Source organism: Myotis davidii, unplaced genomic scaffold (assembly GCF_000327345.1).
Source record: "Myotis davidii unplaced genomic scaffold, ASM32734v1 scaffold3, whole genome shotgun sequence".
In the NCBI taxonomy this organism is placed as follows: Eukaryota; Metazoa; Chordata; class Mammalia; order Chiroptera; family Vespertilionidae; genus Myotis; species Myotis davidii.
The window spans coordinates 3,079,807-3,099,573 of NW_006295062.1; the positions used below are offsets into that span (position 1 = coordinate 3,079,807).

General features: G+C 60.0%; 1 protein-coding gene across 1 annotated transcript in view; it reads left to right on the forward strand.

Moving 5' to 3' along the window:
* GLI2 (GLI family zinc finger 2) overlaps nucleotides 1–19,767 on the forward strand; it is a 54,222-nt gene that overhangs the window by 32,109 nt on the left and 2,346 nt on the right. Inside the window, 9 exon segments of the mRNA XM_015567770.1 lie at nucleotides 812–1,013; nucleotides 2,216–2,429; nucleotides 3,289–3,411; nucleotides 6,497–6,631; nucleotides 10,548–10,697; nucleotides 14,593–14,757; nucleotides 16,218–16,499; nucleotides 17,933–18,269; nucleotides 19,709–19,748. Coding sequence (XP_015423256.1) covers nucleotides 812–1,013; nucleotides 2,216–2,429; nucleotides 3,289–3,411; nucleotides 6,497–6,631; nucleotides 10,548–10,697; nucleotides 14,593–14,757; nucleotides 16,218–16,499; nucleotides 17,933–18,269; nucleotides 19,709–19,748 — 1,648 coding nt within the window.

Consider the following 19,767-nt stretch of genomic DNA (forward strand, 5'->3'; position numbering starts at 1 on the left):
CCCCACGGCCTGGCCCTGCTCATGGTGCCTGCTCAGACAGGCTCAGACCACATAGGACCTCTCCCCCAGGAACATACCGGGCTACCCTGGCCACAGAGTCGCCCAATGGAATTTTCTACAACAATGAAAAAGCCAGTGACTGCTACACACAGCAGTGCAGAGCAATCTCACAAACTAGCACTGGATGAAGAAGCTGAATCAAATAGTATTTATAATCTCATCTACATGAATAGCAAATACTCAAAACTACGAAGACTGAGCTGCCTTTTAGAGGTCAGGCCAGCTTGGGCGGGTCTGGACAGACAGAGGGGCTTCTGGGACTGGCCAGGCCCTTTGTTTTGTTTTTAATCCTCACCAGAGGACATGCTTAGAGAGAGAGGGAGAGAAACATTGATGTGAAAGAGAAACATCGATACGTTGCCTTCCATACATGCCCCAACTGGAGATGGAACCTGCAACCCAGGTATGTGCCCCGACTGAGAATCGAACCGGCAACCATTTGGTGCTCGCCTCGTGGGTGGTTCACGTACCCTGTGCACTTGGCTGTCCTGCGTCAGGCACTGTGGGTCCAGCTGGTCCCTGCATCCCGAACAGGAAGGGCGCTGACCTGTGCTTCTTAAATCCTCGCCACACCTCGTGTGGATCAGTCCATTTTATAGATGAGCAAACTGAGGCTGAAAGTGGCTAAGCCCTGGCCCAAGAGGCCACCACTGGAGAATGGCAGAGCTGTCCTTCGCCTGCAGTCCACCTGCCCCCTCACCCCCCCCCCAAACACGTTTCCCTGATGTGTCTTGGGTTGGCTGTCCCACAGTGTCGCGTTTCTCCAGCCCACGGGTGACGCCCCGCCTGAGCCGCAAGCGGGCGCTGTCCATCTCCCCGCTGTCGGATGCCAGCCTGGACCTGCAGCGGATGATCCGGACCTCCCCCAACTCGCTGGTGGCCTACATCAACAACTCGCGCAGCAGCTCCGCCGCCAGCGGCTCCTACGGGCACCTGTCGGCGGGCACCCTCAGGTGAGCCCAGCCGGCAAGCGGAGGGCTGAGAGTTGGGAGCTGGACTGGGGACCAAGTAGGGAGGGTCAGCGCTTTCACCAGAGAAGAAAGACAGGACTTCATGCCCCAAACACAATGTCTGGCGGGCCTGTCCTGAAAGATTCGGTCCCGAAGTCAAAGGTGACATTCCTAGTATTTAAGGGAGTGCCATGGGGCAGCCAGGTCCCAGATGCGCTTGGGGGCACACAGGGTGAGTGACACTGACCGGGGCCATGCAAGGGAGTCCCTGGCTGGCAGCAGGCTCCCACGTGGCCACTGCATGGCACACCCCACCCTCATCAACGCCACTAGCCCAGCCCCTCTGTTTGAGGACGCGGCTGACAGACACCATGTGCTCCCCTTGCGCATCCGAGAGGCCAGAGGTGTTAGGACTGCTGGGAGCGCTCGGCCCAGGACGCAGGAGTAGAAGTGGTAACAGACATCCGCTGTCTCTGCTGCACAGTAGATTCCTTCGAAACTCGGCGGCTTAAACAGCAGGCATTTGTCATCTCTGAGGGTCAGGGTGTGAGCTGGCTTAGCTTCGGTCCCGTGAGGCTGCCAGCTGTGGCTGCGGTCACCTGAGGATGATGGGGCCCGGGCCTCGTTTCCAGGAGGCCCACACCTCTCTGGACACGGCCACTGATCCCCGCCCTCCATCGGGGTGGGATCTGAGGGAGAGCAGGGGGGGAGCCACAGCTCCTTACACTCAGCCTGGGCCACCTTCTCCCTTCAGTGGACTCTTCTGGAAAGAGGCTAGTGCAAGTGGCCGTGTAGACCCAAGTGCAGTACACGGAGAAGAGGGGGCTGTGCCCCGGAGGGCTCAGGGCTCACTTCCTGGACGAGGGCTTTAGAACGGCTTCGGAGGCCAAGTGGGGCTCAGAGAGAGCAGGGGTGCACCCCGCGCCAGAGCCGTGAAGGGCCAGGGTGGGGTGGGACGGAATCTGGGGGCCAACCTGCCAGGGTGAAGGCTGCCCCTGGGACCGGGTCTGGAGACTAAGCCTGGGATGGCACAGTGGAGAGCCACTGCTGGTTCGGAGGGAGGCAGAGCCGTGTGATGGTGAGGCGAGCACATGCCCGTCCGAGCCCTGGGCAAGGCCTTCTCTGCCCAGGAAGTACTGGCCTAGCAGAGGCCTGGTCCCCCCTCCCTCTCCTCCGCTCCACCACCTCTCTGCTCTTCTCTGCAGCCCAGCCTTCACCTTCCCCCATCCCATCAACCCCGTGGCCTACCAGCAGATCCTGAGCCAGCAGAGGGGCCTGGGCTCGGCCTTCGGACACACACCGCCACTGATCCAGCCCTCCCCCACCTTCCTGGCCCAGCAGCCCATGGCCCTCACCTCCATCAGCACCACGCCCACCCAGCTCAGCAGCAGCAGCAACTGTCTGAACGACGCCAGCCAGGTAGGCGGGTGCAGGGCGCGGAGTGGGCCAACTGATGCTCCGACTCCACGAGGGCTGGCGGTCCCCATCTCACACTGGCCACGTGCAGGAGGACTCGGGGTGCAGGTGTGGCTCGGGTGCCTTCTGTGGAGAGGCCACGGGATTGAAAGGCCTGGGCTGGATGAGGCTGGATGAGGCCTGGGAGGGGTCCTGACACCGCGCCCACTCCTGTGGGCAGCGCCTGGCCTCAGTTCTGATGTCGCCTGCGCAGTAGACAGCTAAGTAGATGGGGAAACCTAGAATTCAGTCAGCACAGTGTAGGTGCTCCGTGCCCAGAATATGAAATGGATTAATGAATAGTAATACCGTGCAGTTTAGTTTTGGAGCATGGATTCACCAAAGACCTTCTTTTTTAAAAAATTCTTTAATTTTATGTTTTCATTGCAGTTCACATTCAATATTATTTTGTATTAATTTTGGGTGTACAGCATAGTGGTGAGGTAATCATATACTTTATAAAGTGACCCCCAATATTTCCAGCGCCCTCCTGGCGCCCACATAGTTATTACAATGTCACTGACTATATTCCCTGTGCTGTGCGGTACATCCCCGTGAACCCCTGCTTCTCAGTCCCTCCCCCTTTTCACCCAGCCCTCCGAGCCCCCTTCCCAGAGAGAGGCCTCTGTTCCGCTGCCGTGGACGTGGCGCGAGCTGCTGGCAGGCCGTCCAGGCTCTCTCCTGGCCGTGCCCCTGCCTGGAAGGACTCAGTTTCTCCCACTCCGAACACAAGGGTTGGCCCGGATAGGCTGTGTGCAGACGGTCCGGAGGTTTGGGGTGTCCTCCCTGACCCTGTGACAGGCTCTCCTCTGCACCCCTTCAGAGCAAGCAGAACAGCGAGTCGGCTGTGAGCAGCACCGTCAACCCCATCGTCATCCATAAGCGCAGCAAGGTCAAGACGGAGGCCGAGGGCCTGCAGCCAGCCTCCCCGGTCACCCTGACGCAGGTAACCTGCCCGCCACTCTCACGTCTCCAGGCTGGGCCCGGCCTCATCCGCGGGGTCAGCAGCCTTGGGGCTGAGCTCCTGCTGGTGAAGGATGAGCAGGTGGCTGCCTGCATGAACCAATGAGCAAATGACTGAGCCAGGATGGGCGGGGCAGACGGTCCTGAGCTCAGGGAGGACCAGAGCTGTGTCCCCAGCACCCTGCACCTTACAGGCTCCTCAGACACACCCTGAATTGCCGGGCGGGAGTGACTGGGCTGGTTGAGTGTCATCCCATGCACGGAAAGGTTGCTGGTTCGATTCCCCGTCAGGGTACATACCTGGATTTCAGGTTCAATCCCCGGTTGGGGCTAGTATGGGAGGCAACCAGTGTTTCTCTCTCTTCTTCTCTCCCCCTTCCTCTCTGTAACATGTCAACAGAATGAGTGAATGGATGCTATGGGGCTGCAGCTGTCTCGCCCCCACTACTCCCCTCACCCTCATGCAGCACAAGCCCGAGGTGCTCATGTCCCTGATGGCTCAGGCTCCTGTCCAGAGGCTCCCTCCCCCTGGAGCCCTGCCCCTTCACTGCCACTTCAGCCCCTCCTGACCCTCCTGCAGAGCTAGGAGCCCTGCCTGGCCCGGGTCATTGCTGCCTCCTGCACTGCACCGGGCGCTGTGGGGAGGGGGCCCTCTAGGGAAGGGTCTGGTTTGGTTCCAGGCCATCAGGGTTTACACCGGGCCTGGTGCACGATAACTGTGAAATCTAGTTTCCAAGGACTCCATGCACATGTGAGGGAATGAGTGTGTGGTGACGGGGAAGGACAGGGAAGGTGAGGGACGGAGCGCCCCACAGCCAGGGTGGTCCTGCGGGGCTGAGACCCTGTGCAGGTCCCTCAGGAGTCCCTGCCTCCTGGCCCAACATCCGAGAGGACAGGCAGACAGTCCAGCTCCTGCAGCAGAGGCTGTGGGGGAAGGGCTTGGGGTGAGTGCTGGCCGCGCAGACGAGCCTCCCACCGTCTCTCACGGTGGCCTGGCCTCCATCCGTTACTGCCCTGTCACAGCGCTGACACCGGCGGTGCTCAGGCCTCCTGTCCCTGCCTCCCTGCCTCTGTCACACCATCCTTTATCAGACTGCGAGCCATTGGGCATGCTCGGGGCACTTAATTTTTATGAAATATTGGGTTCTGTTACTGTCAGGCAGACAGAGGGGCTTGTGACAAATGCTTCTCCCCTCGCCGACGCCAAAGCCTCTTAGTGTGATGCGTGGCTTCCGTGGGGCGGCCCTCATCGGGCGGTGGGGATGGATGAGGGCGGCGCACGTCCTGGGGAGAGCAGCACGGGAGCAGCGAGGACGGTGGAGGCCACACTGAGCACAGGGAGCTCCCCCTCCCCCGTCCCGTCCAGCTCCGGGCCCCGTATGCCCTCCTGCCTGCCCAGCTGGGCTCCTCATTTGTGTCAGGAGAAGGAGAGCCATTTATCATGAGGAGGTTGTCACCATGTCACTCTGTCCTGATTCAGTGACCCGGCTCCTGCAAGGTGGGTGGGCATGCCCTCCCTTGGCACAAAATGAAGCCCAGCTTCCCTCCCTGCCTCAGCCTCAAACCTGTGGGCTAGGAAGACACCCAGCGCGCCCTGGGGGCCGGGGGCACCGCCGCCCCGCCATCCCCGTCCCCACACGCCTGTCCCCGCAGCCTCTTCCCTGAATCAGCAGAGCATGCAGTCCGGGGCCAGGTCTCCTGCAAGGGTGAGGGCGGAGCGGGCACGCGGTCCCCCTTTCTAAGGAGGCAGGCATGTGCCCTGGAGCTGCCGGGGGACTTCTTGCACTACACCTCGTTTTCCTCTTCAGAGCGCGTGCATTGAACACGTGTGTTGATTGGAAGGTGCGTTCACAAACAACCGAGGGCGGCCAGGAGGGCGGGTCCCCGGCCGCAGGGGCCGGGGTGCTGATGTCACCCCTCGCCACAGATCAGTGTGAGGAGTGAGGCTGAGTGTCTGGAGTCTGTGGGGACCCTTGACTGGGGAGATGTCTCCCCCTCAGCCCGAGCTGTAATGTTTGCCCCAGAGGCTGCTCTGGTTTGAACATCTGTGCCGGTGGTAGGTAGTCTGAACGGGAAGCAGGTCATCCTGGCGTCGGCTCTGCCTGGCGCTGCTCGGGGCGGGCCCGGCAGGCGGCCCGTGGAACGTCGGGAGGCAGCGGAGCCGGGAGCCCTTGACGTCCTCGGCAGCTCCTCCTGGGCCTTCCTCCCGCCCGGGGCCCGGGTGCCTCCCTTCCACCAGCTCCCGTTCCCTCCCAGGCGGTGGTGCCGATTTATGCTCAGTCTATTGCTGGTTTTGGAGTCAAACATGTTGTCCCCTTTGAATTGAAGCACCTGTGACTGGGTGGAGGCCTGTCACCTTGAAATGGGCACGTGTGGGCTCCATGCAGGGGGGAGGGGGGGCCGGAGTCCAAGTCCAGGCCTCCACACTCGCTGTGTGTCTGGGAGGACGAGGAGCCCGCCGAGCCTCCTTTCTGGCTGCAGCGCGGGAAGAAAGCCCCCATTGCAGGCTGTTCCACGGATCCGCTGCTGGGAAGACGTGCGAACACGTTCACTCAGCCACGCGCTGTCCTGGGTTCGAATCCAGGTGTGCTGGGTGCCTGGGAGGAGAAGACAGTATGAAAGTGAGAGGTCTGGAGGGCCAGGCCAGATGCCTGTTGGGTTTCTCTTGCCTCGGTGGAGAGCAGACCCTGTGACTAAAATGCCCCACCCCAGGGCCTGTGAGCCCACCAGGCTCCTCACAGGGGAAACCAAGCTAAACAGCAAAGCCACTGCCTGCTCGCTCCAGCTCTCCTCGCCATGTCAGTTGACTCAGGATGTGGCGAGATGCGTTGGTGATGACAAGTTGGCATCGAGAGGAGGGAGGGGCCCAGGACGGCTGTGTAACAGGAGAATGATGAGTAGGAGCCCGCTGAGGAGGGGCTGGGAAAGCCAGCCCCTGTGTGTGCGCGTGCCTGTGTGTGCACCTGCACAGCCCGGGGCCTGGGCACAGGCTGTGCAGAGCTGACGGCAGCCTCTAGGCAGGGCTGGCTGCTGGACGAGGCTCAGGGGTGTGCTCTGCTCCTCCGCAGGAGCAGCTGGCCGACCTCAAGGAAGACCTGGACAGGGACGACTGCAAGCAGGAGGCGGAGGTGGTCATCTACGAGACCAACTGCCACTGGGAGGACTGCACCAAGGAGTATGACACGCAGGAGCAGCTGGTGCATGTAAGCCTTCCGGCCCCGTCACCCGGCGGGGGCACGGCCTGGGCCCAGGGAGCCTGCAGCCTGCCAGGCCCCAGACAGAGGAGGGGATGGAGGAGGAGGCTCCAGGGGTGCCATGTCCTCACAAGTGGGCAGCATGATTCCTTATCCAGGCCTGTGTCTAAGAGGGGGCTTACAGATACATATGCAGTACAAGAGATTAGAAGAAAAACAAGGAAACAGGACAATTCAGGGGAAATGAGCAATAAAAGGGAGTCAGAAGTCCAGTTAGTATGCAAAGCCAAGTCCTCTGAGCTGTAGCTCATAGGTGAACCCTTTTCCTGAGCGTCCTGATAACCAAGGCAGAGAGGGCAGTGAGGCCAGCTAAGCCGGCCGGCATGGCAGAGTAAGAGCAATCCTGACCCCGAAAACTGAAGGAAGTTCCTCCCGTGGAGGACGGAGTTGGCCATTTCCGCTTGGAGGCAGTGCTTAGTGATCCGCACAGGTGCAGGTGGCTGTCCCCGCCCGATCAGGGGGCTTCGTGAACATGCCTGGTACTGGCAGGTCAGCAGGCCAGAGAAGACCTCCTGATCTGGGTGCCCGTCAGGGTGCGCCCTCGCCTTGGTCCCCACCGTAAGCTCTTCGATGGCGGCACCTGCTGTGGCGGCTGCGGGGTCGTTTGTGCAGTGGGAGGAACAGGCGTGGGGCTCAGCGTGGAGGCACAGGCTTCAAACCACAGGCAGCGAGTCGAAACAGGTGAGAACAGGCCACTCAACCTCCGTGAGCCGCAGAGTTCCTCCCGTGTGGGGTGAGTCCTACTCCACAGGGGTGTGGAGATGGAATATGACCCCAGCGTAAACACTTAGCAGAGAGCGCAGCCCATGCCTGGTCGCCACACCAGCCCCGAGTGCCTCTCTTCTCCACCCAGAAGAGAACTTAAATTCAAGAACAAGCCCCCACACCCCGTCCCTGCACATGCTCCTGGTGAATGAGTGTCTGTAAAGATGAGCACCACACTAAACTAGCAGTGGGGAGGGGGGGGCGCGCACACATGCACGCACACACACATACACACGCGTGCCCACACTGCACATGCACACGCACATGCACACGCGTGCCCGCACTGCACATGCACATGCACATGCACATGCGTGCCCGCACTGCACATGCACACGCACATGCACATGCGTGCCCGCACTGCTCACACCCAGGAGCCACCCCGAGCGAGCGTCCTTCTCCCCAGCGCTGGCAGCTCAGGTTGAGAGCACCGCCCACCCCTCCGCTTCCTCCGTCTGTGCCACAGTTGCTGTCCAGTGCTGTGGGCTTCTCTTGTGTGTGGGTTTTTCCTCCCACATGCCCATCCAGGAGACACATGTCCTAGCGGACCATCCCCCAGCTGGCGTGGAACCTGTGAGGCAGGGTCTTGTCTATACGCTTTGCGTCAGGAGTCCGAGGTGGAGAAGGGACGTGGGAGCTGAGTTATGGGACAGATCAGATTCGATCGGAGGAAGAAGGGGCGGCATCTGGGCCAGGCAGGGGCCGGGCAGAGTGAGACCAGGATGACAAGATGCGCTCAGTAATGAGTGAGTTGGCCCCAAGGAGCAGGGAGGGATTCCTCAAAGGAAGGCAGAGGGGTCCGGGCGGGAAGGGGGGCTCCCGCTACAGGCTCCCGTCTGTGCCTGGGCTGTCCCTGCGGCTGTGGGTGTGCGCCTCTGCCGGCCCCGGAAGAGCCAGCCCCTGGGAGAGGGAGCCGGCGCAGCACCAGCTCCGTCTGCTTCCCGGGAAGATGGATGGCGGCAGGCTCACGGGCGGCTGGAGCCCTCAGTCGATGATGAACAATTTGTTGCTAAGTAAACCAATAAGAAAAACTGAACGGCATTGTCAGGGCACACTCCCATCATTCGGAAGCCTTTAAAAATGGGAAGTGAGGCTAATAGAGAAGGTTCCCCGGGAAGCTCAAGGTGCTGTAGGTTTTAGTTGCAGCCACGCTGGCGTTTGCGTGCCCGCCAGTGGGGCCTGCACTCAGGCACGAGGCCTCGGCGTCCAGCTCGGACAGCCTTGCGGGTTCAAAGGTCCACAGCAGCATCGCCAGGAGAAGACTGCAGGCCACGAAGGCCACCCGCGTCACTTTATATTATGTAGGAGCACGCGTACGAGTGAAAGGAAACAGGTGACATTCGTTTCAATGATACATTTTATTTAACCCAGTATATCTAAGAGATTATCATTTCAACATGTAATCAGTATAAAACAAAATATTGGAACATTTGACATCCCTTATTTTTTCACTGTGTTTGAAACAGGTGTGTTACACTTACAGCCCCTCCCAGCTGGGAGCAGCCACATTTCAGGGGCTCAGAGCACAAGTGGGGAGGGACTGGCACACTGGGCAGTGTGGGTCTAGGAGAGGCTGAAGGAGGGGATGAAAGCGAGTGGGAGCTGAGAACGAAAGAAGAGAGGGGCTGGGGCTGGAGAGGAGGGACTGCAGGACCTGATGTTCCACACACCCCCTCCCCGGGGAGGTAGGCCCAGCCTGACTGGCATACAGCAGGACAGGCCTGGAGCCAAGGGCGAGGAAGGGGAGGATGGGACCTGCGCTCCCTGCTTTAGAGAGAAGCCCCAGTGGGAGGGAGCAAGGAGCAGTGTCCTCTGCACCACTGTGTGAGCCTCCACCACCACCTCTTTCCACCCCAGGTAGACCCACAGCCCAAAATGGGGACATGAAAGTCCCGGGGGCACCACCCACATGTCCACACGGCCCAGCTCAGAGGCAGTGAGTGACACGCCTGCTTCAGGGAGGACTGAGCTCAGGGGCAGTGAGTGATATGCCTGCTTCAGGGAGGACTGAGCTCAGGGGCAGTGAGTGACACGCTTGCCTCAGGGAGGACTGAGCTCAGGGGCAGTGAGTGATACGCCTGCTTCAGGGAGGACTGAGCTCAGAGGCAGTGAGTGACACGCTTGCTTCAGGGAGGACTGAGCTCAGGGGCAGTGAGTGACACGCCTGCTTCAGGGAGGACTGAGCTCAGGACTAGATAATCAAAGCAGGTGACTGAAACCCCGGCGTCTGCCCAGGCCCGCGTGCTGTTACCTGAGACAGAAAGCCTCTGGGCCCGAGGCACCATGTACAGGAGAAACCACGCGGGGCGCCATGCAGATGGTGAGGCCAGGGCAGATGCCACGTGTGGGCGTAGGGCCCGGGAGGCAGGAAAGTCAGCCCTGTTCCTGCCCAGACCAGTGCTGACCAAGCCAGTCTGAGGACCACCCGCCCAGGGTGGCTGCTTGCCTCGCTCTGCCCCATTCGCCCCAGTGGGCCGCGAGCTGACTAGCAGGGTCCCAGTGCCATGCTGCTCACCAGTCACACGGTCACTGGCAGCTCTGCTCCCCCCTCTCGGGCTGTGCTGTGCCATGGACAGTGCCACACGGTCCCAGGGTCCTCCGCGGGGGTCAGTCCCTGCAGCCACGAACAGGCTGAGCCTCTGTGCAAAGGGACAAAGCCGCCATCTTACGGGTTATCACAGATGAGACAGGACGCAATGACGTTTCCATTATAACAGAAACTTAATGTAAACACCCGGAACAACAGGGGCAAGCTCAGAGAGGCTTCTCAGGCACCCTGTCTGCCTCGCTGCAGGTAATTAGTGCCCACTGTGTGCAGCGCAGCCGGGAGCATCGTCATGGCCACCAGTCCTCCGAGGACTGGAGCCCGGAGCCCCGTCTGGGGTGAGCGGGGCGCCTTTGACCATCTGAGATGGTCGCTTTGATGACTAATTGGGAAATACAGCCGAGACATTAGCACACAGTATGTCTTCACTTGGTGGCCACTAACCACAGGAGGAGGGTGAGCCGGCAGAGTGGGCGGTGGTCTGTGGGGGTGGCCTGCGCTCACCAGGGGGTCCGAGGCGCTGGCCGGGCTCACCCCCTTCGGGGCTTGTTCCGGCAGCACATCAACAACGAGCACATCCACGGGGAGAAGAAGGAGTTCGTGTGCCGCTGGCAGGCCTGCACGCGGGAGCAGAAGCCCTTCAAGGCGCAGTACATGCTGGTGGTGCACATGCGCCGGCACACGGGCGAGAAGCCGCACAAGTGCACGGTGAGTGCGCCCTCCTCGCCCTCCCGCAGCCGCGCGGGGCGGCCCCAGCGGCTCTGAGCCGGGCTGAGCCCAGGGTCGGGCTGTTCGGTCTGCTCCTGCCCTGGGCCTTCTGCCTGTCTCGGTCCTTGAGGCCCCGCGCCTGCCTGTCGTCCAGAACTCAGTTCTCGCTCAGGGTGTACTGCAGTAGGAGTGTGACTGCCACCCTCCCAGCACAGCTGGCCCCACACTTCTCATGTCTTCTCGTGTTTTGGTGACCCACGCAGGCGCTGGCTGGGCAGCACCTGCAGCCTGTGCCCTGCGCAGAGGAAAGCTTCACTGGGCATCACGGCTTGAGCCATGAGGGGTAAAATCTCTGTTTTTTTAAGTGAACACAAATAGAAGCCCTCTCAGACGGCCTCCCTTATGGAGTGACGGACCTGGGATGATGATCGGTAAGGCCTTTTTCACACACAGAAATCGGTCTCTCGTGAAAGGGGAGTAGGCCCAGTGAGGCGCTGATGGCTGCAGCCGAAACCTTGGGAAGCATCTCTTCATGACTTGCCCTGTTTCATGGATTCCAAGATGTGCATTTTATTCTCATTTTACTGCCTCGAGATCGGGCTGTCTTAAGATTGGTGCTGCCCAGGATTCAATGAACTATGTTACCTCTGTTAGCAAGTTTTTCATTGAAATAAGATTCACATACTATAAAGTTTATCATCGTTTAACAAGGTGCAATTTCTGTGATGTTTAGTATATTCACAAGTTGTGAATTACTAGCTAATTCCAGAACATTTTCATCACCCCAATCAGAGCCACATACCTGTGAGCAGTCACTTCCTGCTCTCTCTTCCCCGACTCCCTGAGAGCCACTGATCCGCCCTCCCCCTGAGCTGGCCTGCTGCACAGTCAGTAGAAGTGAGACCGCGCAGTGTGAGCCCTCGGCCTGGCCTCTTCGCCTAGCCTGTTCTTAAGGCTCACCCGTGGTGCAGCGTGTATCAGCACTTCACTCCTTCACGTCGTGGCTAAATGGTATTCCGTTGTATGGATAGGTGCTAGTTTTCTAGCCCGTTCATCGGTTGACGGATACGTTCACTGCTTTTACTCTTTGGCTATCATGAACATGCTGCTGTGAGCACTTGTGCACAAGTTTCTGTGCGGACCTACTTTCAGTTCTCGTGTACATGCTAGAGCAGAATTGCTGGGTCATGTGGGAGCTCTTATTTTAACTTTTTGAGGACCAGCCGGACTGATTTCCAGAGAGGCTGCTGCACTGCTCACCTCCCCGCCAGCCGTGCGCAGGGTTGGTTTCTCCGCGTCTTGCCGGCGTGAGTTACCCGTCCTCTGATTCCCGCCATCACGGTGGACTGCGGGGGCATGACGCTGTGGTTCTGACTCGTGTTTGCCTGAGGACTGATGAAGTTCAGTGTCTGCTCATGTGATTACTGGCCTCTTCATATATCTTTTCTGGAGAAATGTCTACTCAAATATTTTGCCCATTTTTAAATTATTTGTCGTTTTATTGCAAAGTGGTAGTAGTTCTCCTAGGCCTTATGATTAGCCAATATTTTCTCCCATCCCGTGGGTTTTCTTTCCATTTTCTTGATAGTGTCCTTTGAAGCACAAAGTTCTGAGTTCCGACAACCTGCTTTGCCCCACCTGTGTCTAGTTGTATAGGGCAGCACCTCCTTGTAGGTCTTAGTCCATTTTGAGTTCACTTTTGTATTCGGCGTGAGGGACGGTCCCACTCCCTTCTTTCGCACGTGGCTCAGCCGTTGTCCCGTCCCGTTTGTCGGAGAGGCTGTTCGTCCCCTCGGCCGGCCTTGGCGCCCTTGCTGACCATCAGATGGCCCTGAGCACAGGAGCTCGTTTCTGAGCTCTCACTGCCCCTGCGTTGATCTCTGTGTCCTGGCCAGGACCACCGTCAGGTTATCGTCGTTTTACAGTAAGTTTTGAGGTTGGGAAGTGTCAGTCCTCAAATTAGCCCTCCTTTTGTAAGACTGTTGGCTCTTCTGGGTCCTTTGCAGGAAGTTATTTTCTGAGCCTTAGTCCTCCGCCCTGAGCCCTGAGCCGCAGGAACAGATCAAAGGCCTTTGGGCCGCCTGTGCTCAGTCAGTCGGAAATAAGGGGGGTGGGGGGCCAGGCGGGGGGAATGAGACAGTGCCTGCTGGTTTCCCTGTCATTCTGAGGTCAGTTCTCACACGTACATTGGATGCTGCTGCAGGATCTAAGTGTACACTCCTGGTCCCCCAACCCCCCCTCCCTCCCTGCCACCTCACTCACTCCTTCCTTCCATCCTTCCTTCCCTCCTACCTACCTCCCCTCCCTCCTTCCCTCCTTCCCTCCTTCCTTCCTTCCTTCCTTCCCTCCTACCTACCTCCCCTCCCTCCTTCCCTCCTTCCCTCCTTCCTTCCTTCCTTCCTTCCCTCCTACCTACCTCCCCTCCCTCCTTCCCTCCTTCCCTCCTTCCTTCCTTCCTTCCTTCCCTCCTACCTACCTCCCCTCCCTCCTTCCCTCCTTCCCTCCTTCCTTCCTTCCTTCCTTCCCTCCTACCTACCTCCCCTCCCTCCTTCCCTCCTTCCCTCCTTCCTTCCTTCCTTCCTTCCCTCCTACCTACCTCCCCTCCCTCCTTCCCTCCTTCCCTCCTTCCTTCCTTCCTTCCTTCCCTCCTACCTACCTCCCCTCCCTCCTTCCCTCCTTCCCTCCTTCCTTCCTTCCTTCCTTCCCTCCTACCTACCTCCCCTCCCTCCTTCCCTCCTTCCCTCCTTCCTTCCTTCCTTCCTTCCCTCCTACCTACCTCCCCTCCCTCCTTCCCTCCTTCCCTCCTTCCTTCCTTCCTTCCTTCCCTCCTACCTACCTCCCCTCCCTCCTTCCCTCCTTCCCTCCTTCCTTCCTTCCTTCCTTCCCTCCTACCTACCTCCCCTCCCTCCTTCCCTCCTTCCCTCCTTCCTTCCTTCCTTCCTTCCCTCCTACCTACCTCCCCTCCCTCCTTCCCTCCTTCCCTCCTTCCTTCCTTCCTTCCTTCCCTCCTACCTACCTCCCCTCCCTCCTTCCCTCCCTCCCTCCTTCCTTCCTTCCTTCCCGAGGTGTTCCTTTCATCTGGCACTAAGTACTAGGGACGCAGAAATGAACAAGCCCTAAAAGGAAGCTGCGGTCGTGCAGCATGTACCCTAGTGGGGAGCCAGGTCACAGAGCGATTAAGATCATTCCAAATTGTGTGAGGGAGCTTAAATGGGGAGGGTGGTTAGCATGATTAAGAATGTCAGAGAAGTGCTCGCAGGGATGACCTACAAGTCGGAGAGGCAGTGAGCCAGGCCAGGGCCGGGGGGCGGGGCTGGGGGAGAGGGTTTGGCCAAAGGGGACTGTGTGCCAGGGCCCAGCCTGGAAGAAGAGTGGGCTCAAGGACCTGAGGAGATCGAGGTGGCCAGAGCGAGGGCGAGGCCACGAGGACTCTGGAGTTTATTCTCAGCACATTCGAAGCACAGAACAGTTCCAATCAGGGAGGGGCATTGGGAAATAATTAAAAATAACATTTGAAAGAGTTTTTGCTGATGGTCTCACAATGTGCTGTTGGTTTTAACAAGCAGGAAACATAACTAAGTAATGCCACATTCCTGATTTTGGTTTAAAAAAGGATGTCTGCAGTGCCAGCAGAATGAGACGTCGCTGGGGTCGGCGGGCTGTCCCTGGCGGGCAGCGCTGTCATCCCTCTGTACGTCTCAGTCCCGGCCAAGTTTCCCAGAAATGCCAGGTGTCAGTTCCCTAATCAGAAGGGAGGGTAGGTGTTACTGCTGAGCTGACGCTCCTGGCTGCACTGCGGGGTGGAGCAGACAGGGCTGGGAGCATGTCTGGCCCAAGGCCAGGCTCCCGCGTTGGGTCCGGGGCGCCCTCACTCACCAAACCCACCTCTTCCCAGTTCGAGGGCTGCTCCAAGGCCTACTCGCGCCTGGAGAACCTGAAGACGCACCTGCGGTCCCACACCGGGGAGAAGCCATATGTGTGCGAGCACGAGGGCTGCAACAAGGCCTTCTCCAACGCTTCGGACCGCGCCAAGCACCAGAACCGCACCCACTCCAACGAGGTACGCCAGCTGCTCCGGCCCCGCGGGCACACAGGCACACGCATCGCCCTGTGTCCTCTAGACGCCTGGAGGCCAGGTGCCAGGGGCCCTCTCCCCACCGAGCTCTGTCAGCTCAGCACACAGGGCCTGGGCAGCTGGTGAGGCCAGGCCTACCCGCTAGTGCTGCCAGTCCCGCTTGGCCTGTGAGGGACACGGGGCAGCCTTTGTCTCCCCCAGGAGCCAGAGCCCTGGCGGGGCTGAGAGCCCTGGGAGGGAAGTGGGCGGGGACCCATGGCGTCCGCTCTGCCCACCTCCCAGGCCCTGCCCTGCTGATCAAATGCTGTCACTCAGGGAGACTTCGGAAAGAACATTTCTAAAAGCTTAGATACATTTTTTTAAATACATTTTTATTGATTTTAGAGAGGAAGGGAGAGGGAGAGAGAGAGAAACATCAATGATGAGAGAGAATCATTGATTGGTTGGTTCCTGCACGCCCCCTACTGGGGATGGAACCCGCAACTCGGGCACGTGGCCTGACCGGGAATTGAACACGAAATCCTTCAGTCCATGGGCTGTTGCTCTATCCACTGAACCAAAACAGCTAGGGCTTAGATACATTTTGAACCCCTAAGGGACTTGCTCCAATGCTTGTAAGAAGTTAAAGGACTTCCCAGAGGTATCTGAACCCCTCAGTCTCTACAGATGAGCTGGCCTTGAAGAGGGGTGTGTGCCTGTGTGTGCCTGTGTGTTAATACGGGTATGCATGTGGGTGTGGTTGTACATGTGTATGCATTATGTGTGGGGAAGGATGTGGGTGTGAATTTGTAAGTATGTACACATGTAGGTATGTGTGTGTGCTTTATATGTAGATGTGCATGTCAATGTGTTTGTAAGCATGTGTACTCCTGCATGTGTATATGTGTGTGCCTGTATTTATTGGGTATGTGCCTGCATGTAGACATGTGTGTACACATATAAATGTGCATGTATGTATGTGGGTGTAGCATGTGCATGTATATGAGCTCAGGACTGAGGTTCAGAAACCCTGGTTTTCATCCCATGGCCGGGCAGCTTTGAGCCAGTTCCTCTGCCTCTGACCCGTCTTCTCCTCCTCAGGGAGCCTGGGCTCCAGCGCTGCCTCATGGGCACCGGGAAGTGTCACCCTCACTCCTGATGTCCAAAGTCCCGCGCCCTGGTCAGGGAGGCGGGATGGTCACGCCAGGCTCTGTCCCCTCCCTCCAGCCTCTGATCTCTGTCCCCAGGTGTGGCGGGGGCTCCCTTAGCCACATGATCACCTGCCGGAAACATGCACACAGGCTGGCAGGGCGTGCCCCTTCCATCAGATGGCATGGCGGCAAATGGGGCGCGCCTTCCAGCGGTAGCAGCCAGGCTCTGCCACGGGAGGCGGCATGGCTTCCAGAGGGGCGTGCGCCCATGCCGAGTGCCTTCGTGGCCCGTAACGCCGCCTGCTTCTCTCCCAGAAACCCTACATCTGCAAGATCCCAGGCTGCACCAAGCGCTACACGGACCCCAGCTCTCTCCGGAAGCACGTGAAAACCGTGCACGGCCCAGACGCTCATGTCACCAAGAAGCAGCGCAACGACGTGCACCTCCGCGCCCTGTTGCTCAAGGAGAACGGGGACCCTGAGGCCGGCACTGAGCCCGGCGGCCAGCGCTCCGAGGAGAGCGCCGAGGCCAGCAGCACCAGCCAGTCCGCTGAGGACTGCCTGCACGTCAAAGCCATCAAGACCGAGAGCTCCGGGGTAAGCAGAGTGGGCAGTGGCGGCCCCGGCCCCCAGGAAGCCACGCCCAGCAGGCCAGGCCCATTCCAGAGCACCGCCTGGGGTCCAGTGCCCCACCTGCAGCTGGGGGCCCTCCCAGGCCCTCTCTCTAAGCACCCCACGTGCTTTCTCCAGCTCGGCTCTTCTCCCTTCACCGCCCTGGGCCTCACAGAAGCTCTGTGGCAGGTCCCGTGGTGCTGGGCAGGCTGTGGGCGATGGAGTGCCTGCCCCCATGTGGCCAGTCTGCGAGGGGCGGAGTGGCTGCCGGTGTCTCCTTCTAACCAGCACCAGAGCCGCCTCGGGCTGCCTGCCCGCTGTCCTGTCTGCATCCTAACCCCTCGGGCCTCCACTCCTTTCGTTCTAACCACCTGTTCTTTGTCTCCGCCTCTTTTCCCCGACTGTACCTCCCCAAGGATAGACGGTACTGAGGTGAGCCTGAGGGCGGGGCGGGCTGGCGTGAGTGAGGGTGGGCTGGGGCTTGTCCAGGGGAAGGCGGGTTTGGATAGGTAGACGGCAGGTAGGACCCTGGAACAGGCAAGGCTGGCAGCAAGAGTCAAGCTGACAGGCCCAGGAGCAGGCAGTGGGGACCTCCCCGCATGAGGGACAGGCAGAGTGGAGGTGGGTGAGGGCTGCAGCGGACAGGACTGACCTACAGAAGGTGCAGAGTGAGCTGAGGACCCTGGGTGGTGCCTGGACAGGATGGAGCTTTGCCGCTTCCCGAAGAAAAGTGTGGAATTTGGGGGCAATCAGTCTAGAAATGAGCCCAGAGGTGCTCCTCCAGCGTCAGCCTCGCTGGGGCTCAGGTCCGGGTTCCGTGGGTTCTGCACTGTCATGCGCCATGGGCTCCCAGCCCCTCTGCCCCAGCCCAGCGCGAGGGCTGCTGGGATGGCCCTTGGACAGCCCCCTCCCGCCTGTCCTTCCCTTCCGAACACGCTCCCCGCGGCCTGCTGAGAAGGCAGCCGCAGCGCTCCTTGCCCCTTCCTTCATCGTGCACATCGCGGGTGTTGGGAATGTTCAAGTGCCTTTCATGTCAGCCTCACGCGGCTGCGGCTGCTTCTGTGGGCACAGCTTCAAGGTGTCCACCTGTTGACGGCTCGCCAGCTCCGAGTGGGGTGGGGCGGGCTGGCATGAGTGAGGGTGGGCTGAGCAGGGACGGTGCGGGGCAGGGCGGCTGACAGTTACTGGTGTCCTCTCCATGCCGATGCATCCCTTGCACCCACCAACTCTGTCCTGAAGGCAGTTCAGGCCCATCTTGTAGTTGGGGAGGCCGAGGTTCAGAGAAGATATTCGAACGGTCCTCACAGGGCAGCTTCCTTCCTGCCCCTGGGTGTGCAAAGGTGCCTTGTGGGTGCAGTCCTGGGCGCAGGCCAGGTGGTCCTCGCACCGCCGATCTGACCTCACCCCATCCTCTCCAGCTGTGCCAGGCCAGCCCTGGGGCCCAGTCATCCTGCAGCAGCGAGCCCTCTCCCTTGGGCAGCGCCCCCAACAATGACAGCGGGGTGGACATGCCAGGGACGGGGCCTGGAAGCTTGGGAGACCTGACAGCGCTGGATGACACGCCCCCGGGGGCCGACACCTCAGCCCTGGCCGCCCCTTCCGCCGGCGGCCTGCAGCTGCGCCAACACATGACCGCCATGCACCGGCTAGAGCAGCTCAAGAGGGAGAAGCTCAAGTCACTTAAAGATTCCTGCTCGTGGGCCGGGCCGGCTCCACACCCCCGGAACCCCAAGCTGCCTCCCCTCCCGGGAAGTGGTGAGTGGAGGTCCTGGTGTGTGGGCTGGGTGGGGGGTAGGGGGACAGAGCCTGGGGCAGCACCACCAGGTTCATGCCCATCGAGCGCTGTGTGTCCTCTCACTGGCCACAATAGAGTGGATCTTACCAGCCCCTTGCACAGACTAGGAAACTGAGGCTCAGAGAGATGAAGGGCCTCACTTAAACCAAGGGCAGAGCTGAGACCTAGCCCAGGCTTGAGTGGCTGCAGAGCCCATGCTCTTTCAACTACACCATGCTGCACCCTACAACCCAAACACAGGCACACCCTGCTCACACCATCCTCGTCCTCATGATTCATTCGGCCTCTTACCGGGCACCTGTGTGGGCACCGTGGCAAAGGCCCTGGGCAGGAGTGATAGAGTCTCACTCCTGTGCTTAGAGGGAGCATTCAGTTGAAGGCCATGCCACCAGATGCACAGTCACCCGCAGAATGAGCCAAACAGCACGGAGGTAGAGCTGTGTCAGGGAGAGAGAAAGCATGTCCACTAGGGAAGGGCAGGGAGGACTTCCTGGAGGAGGCAGCCTTGTGTTCAGCCTCAGGAGGTGTTGGCCAAGTTTTGAGATGGAAGGCAGTTTCACCAAACACTTCTCGGGTGCTGACCCTGTGCCAGGCCGTGCACCAGCCACTGGGGCACTTACCCTCCAGGCTCCCTCGGGGACTGACGGCCAGTGTGGACCACAGTGTGGGCTAGTGGGACCTGAACACGGGGATGCACCACCAGCTCTTCCCTAAGCAAGGACTTGTTGACTCAGCTGTGAGGGAACTGCTAGCAGATGGCCTTCACCTCTCCGCCTCCTGCAGAGATCGCCCGGGCCGCTGACAGCTGCCTCACCAAGGTCACCCTTCCCAGGGTGGCCTCCATCCAGGGACCGATCACTGCCAGAGTATAAGGGCTGTTTGAGGCCCAGAGCTCCCCAGGGGTCCGCCAAGGCTGCCGAAGGGCCTGTCACTGCTCACTTCTCCCTGCCCCCCTACCTCTTTCCTCCCTCCCGTGGGCATGGGTCTCAGCCCTCCCTACAGCAGCCTGCTCGCTCAGTCAGCCCTGTCCCAGGAGCCTGGCTGGCAGCCCCCCCAGAGGGTGAGGGTCAGGCCCTCCTGGGCTCTTCTCCAGAACTCAGTCCATGGCGAGGACACCGTCCACAGCTGGGAATGCAGAGCGCCAGCTGGATGGGAACTCAGGGCCAGCCGGGCAGTGGGAGAGCCACGCGGCATCCAGCCCTGACTCTGCTGCCCACGCTCTGCAAGGAGGGCCACGTTCGCCCACCTCTGCTCCTTACTGCTTCCACCAGAAACCATGGGCTGGGTGCCTGCCGGGCGCCAGGCGGGTCCCAGGGCTCCGGGCTGCAGCCTCGGCCTGGTCCAGGCGGGCAGGGCACTGCTCCCACCGCCCCGTGCTGACCTCTTTCCTTCCCCACAGGCTCCATCCTGGAAAACTTCGGCTGCGGTGGGGGCGGCAGGCCGCTGGGGCTGCTGCCC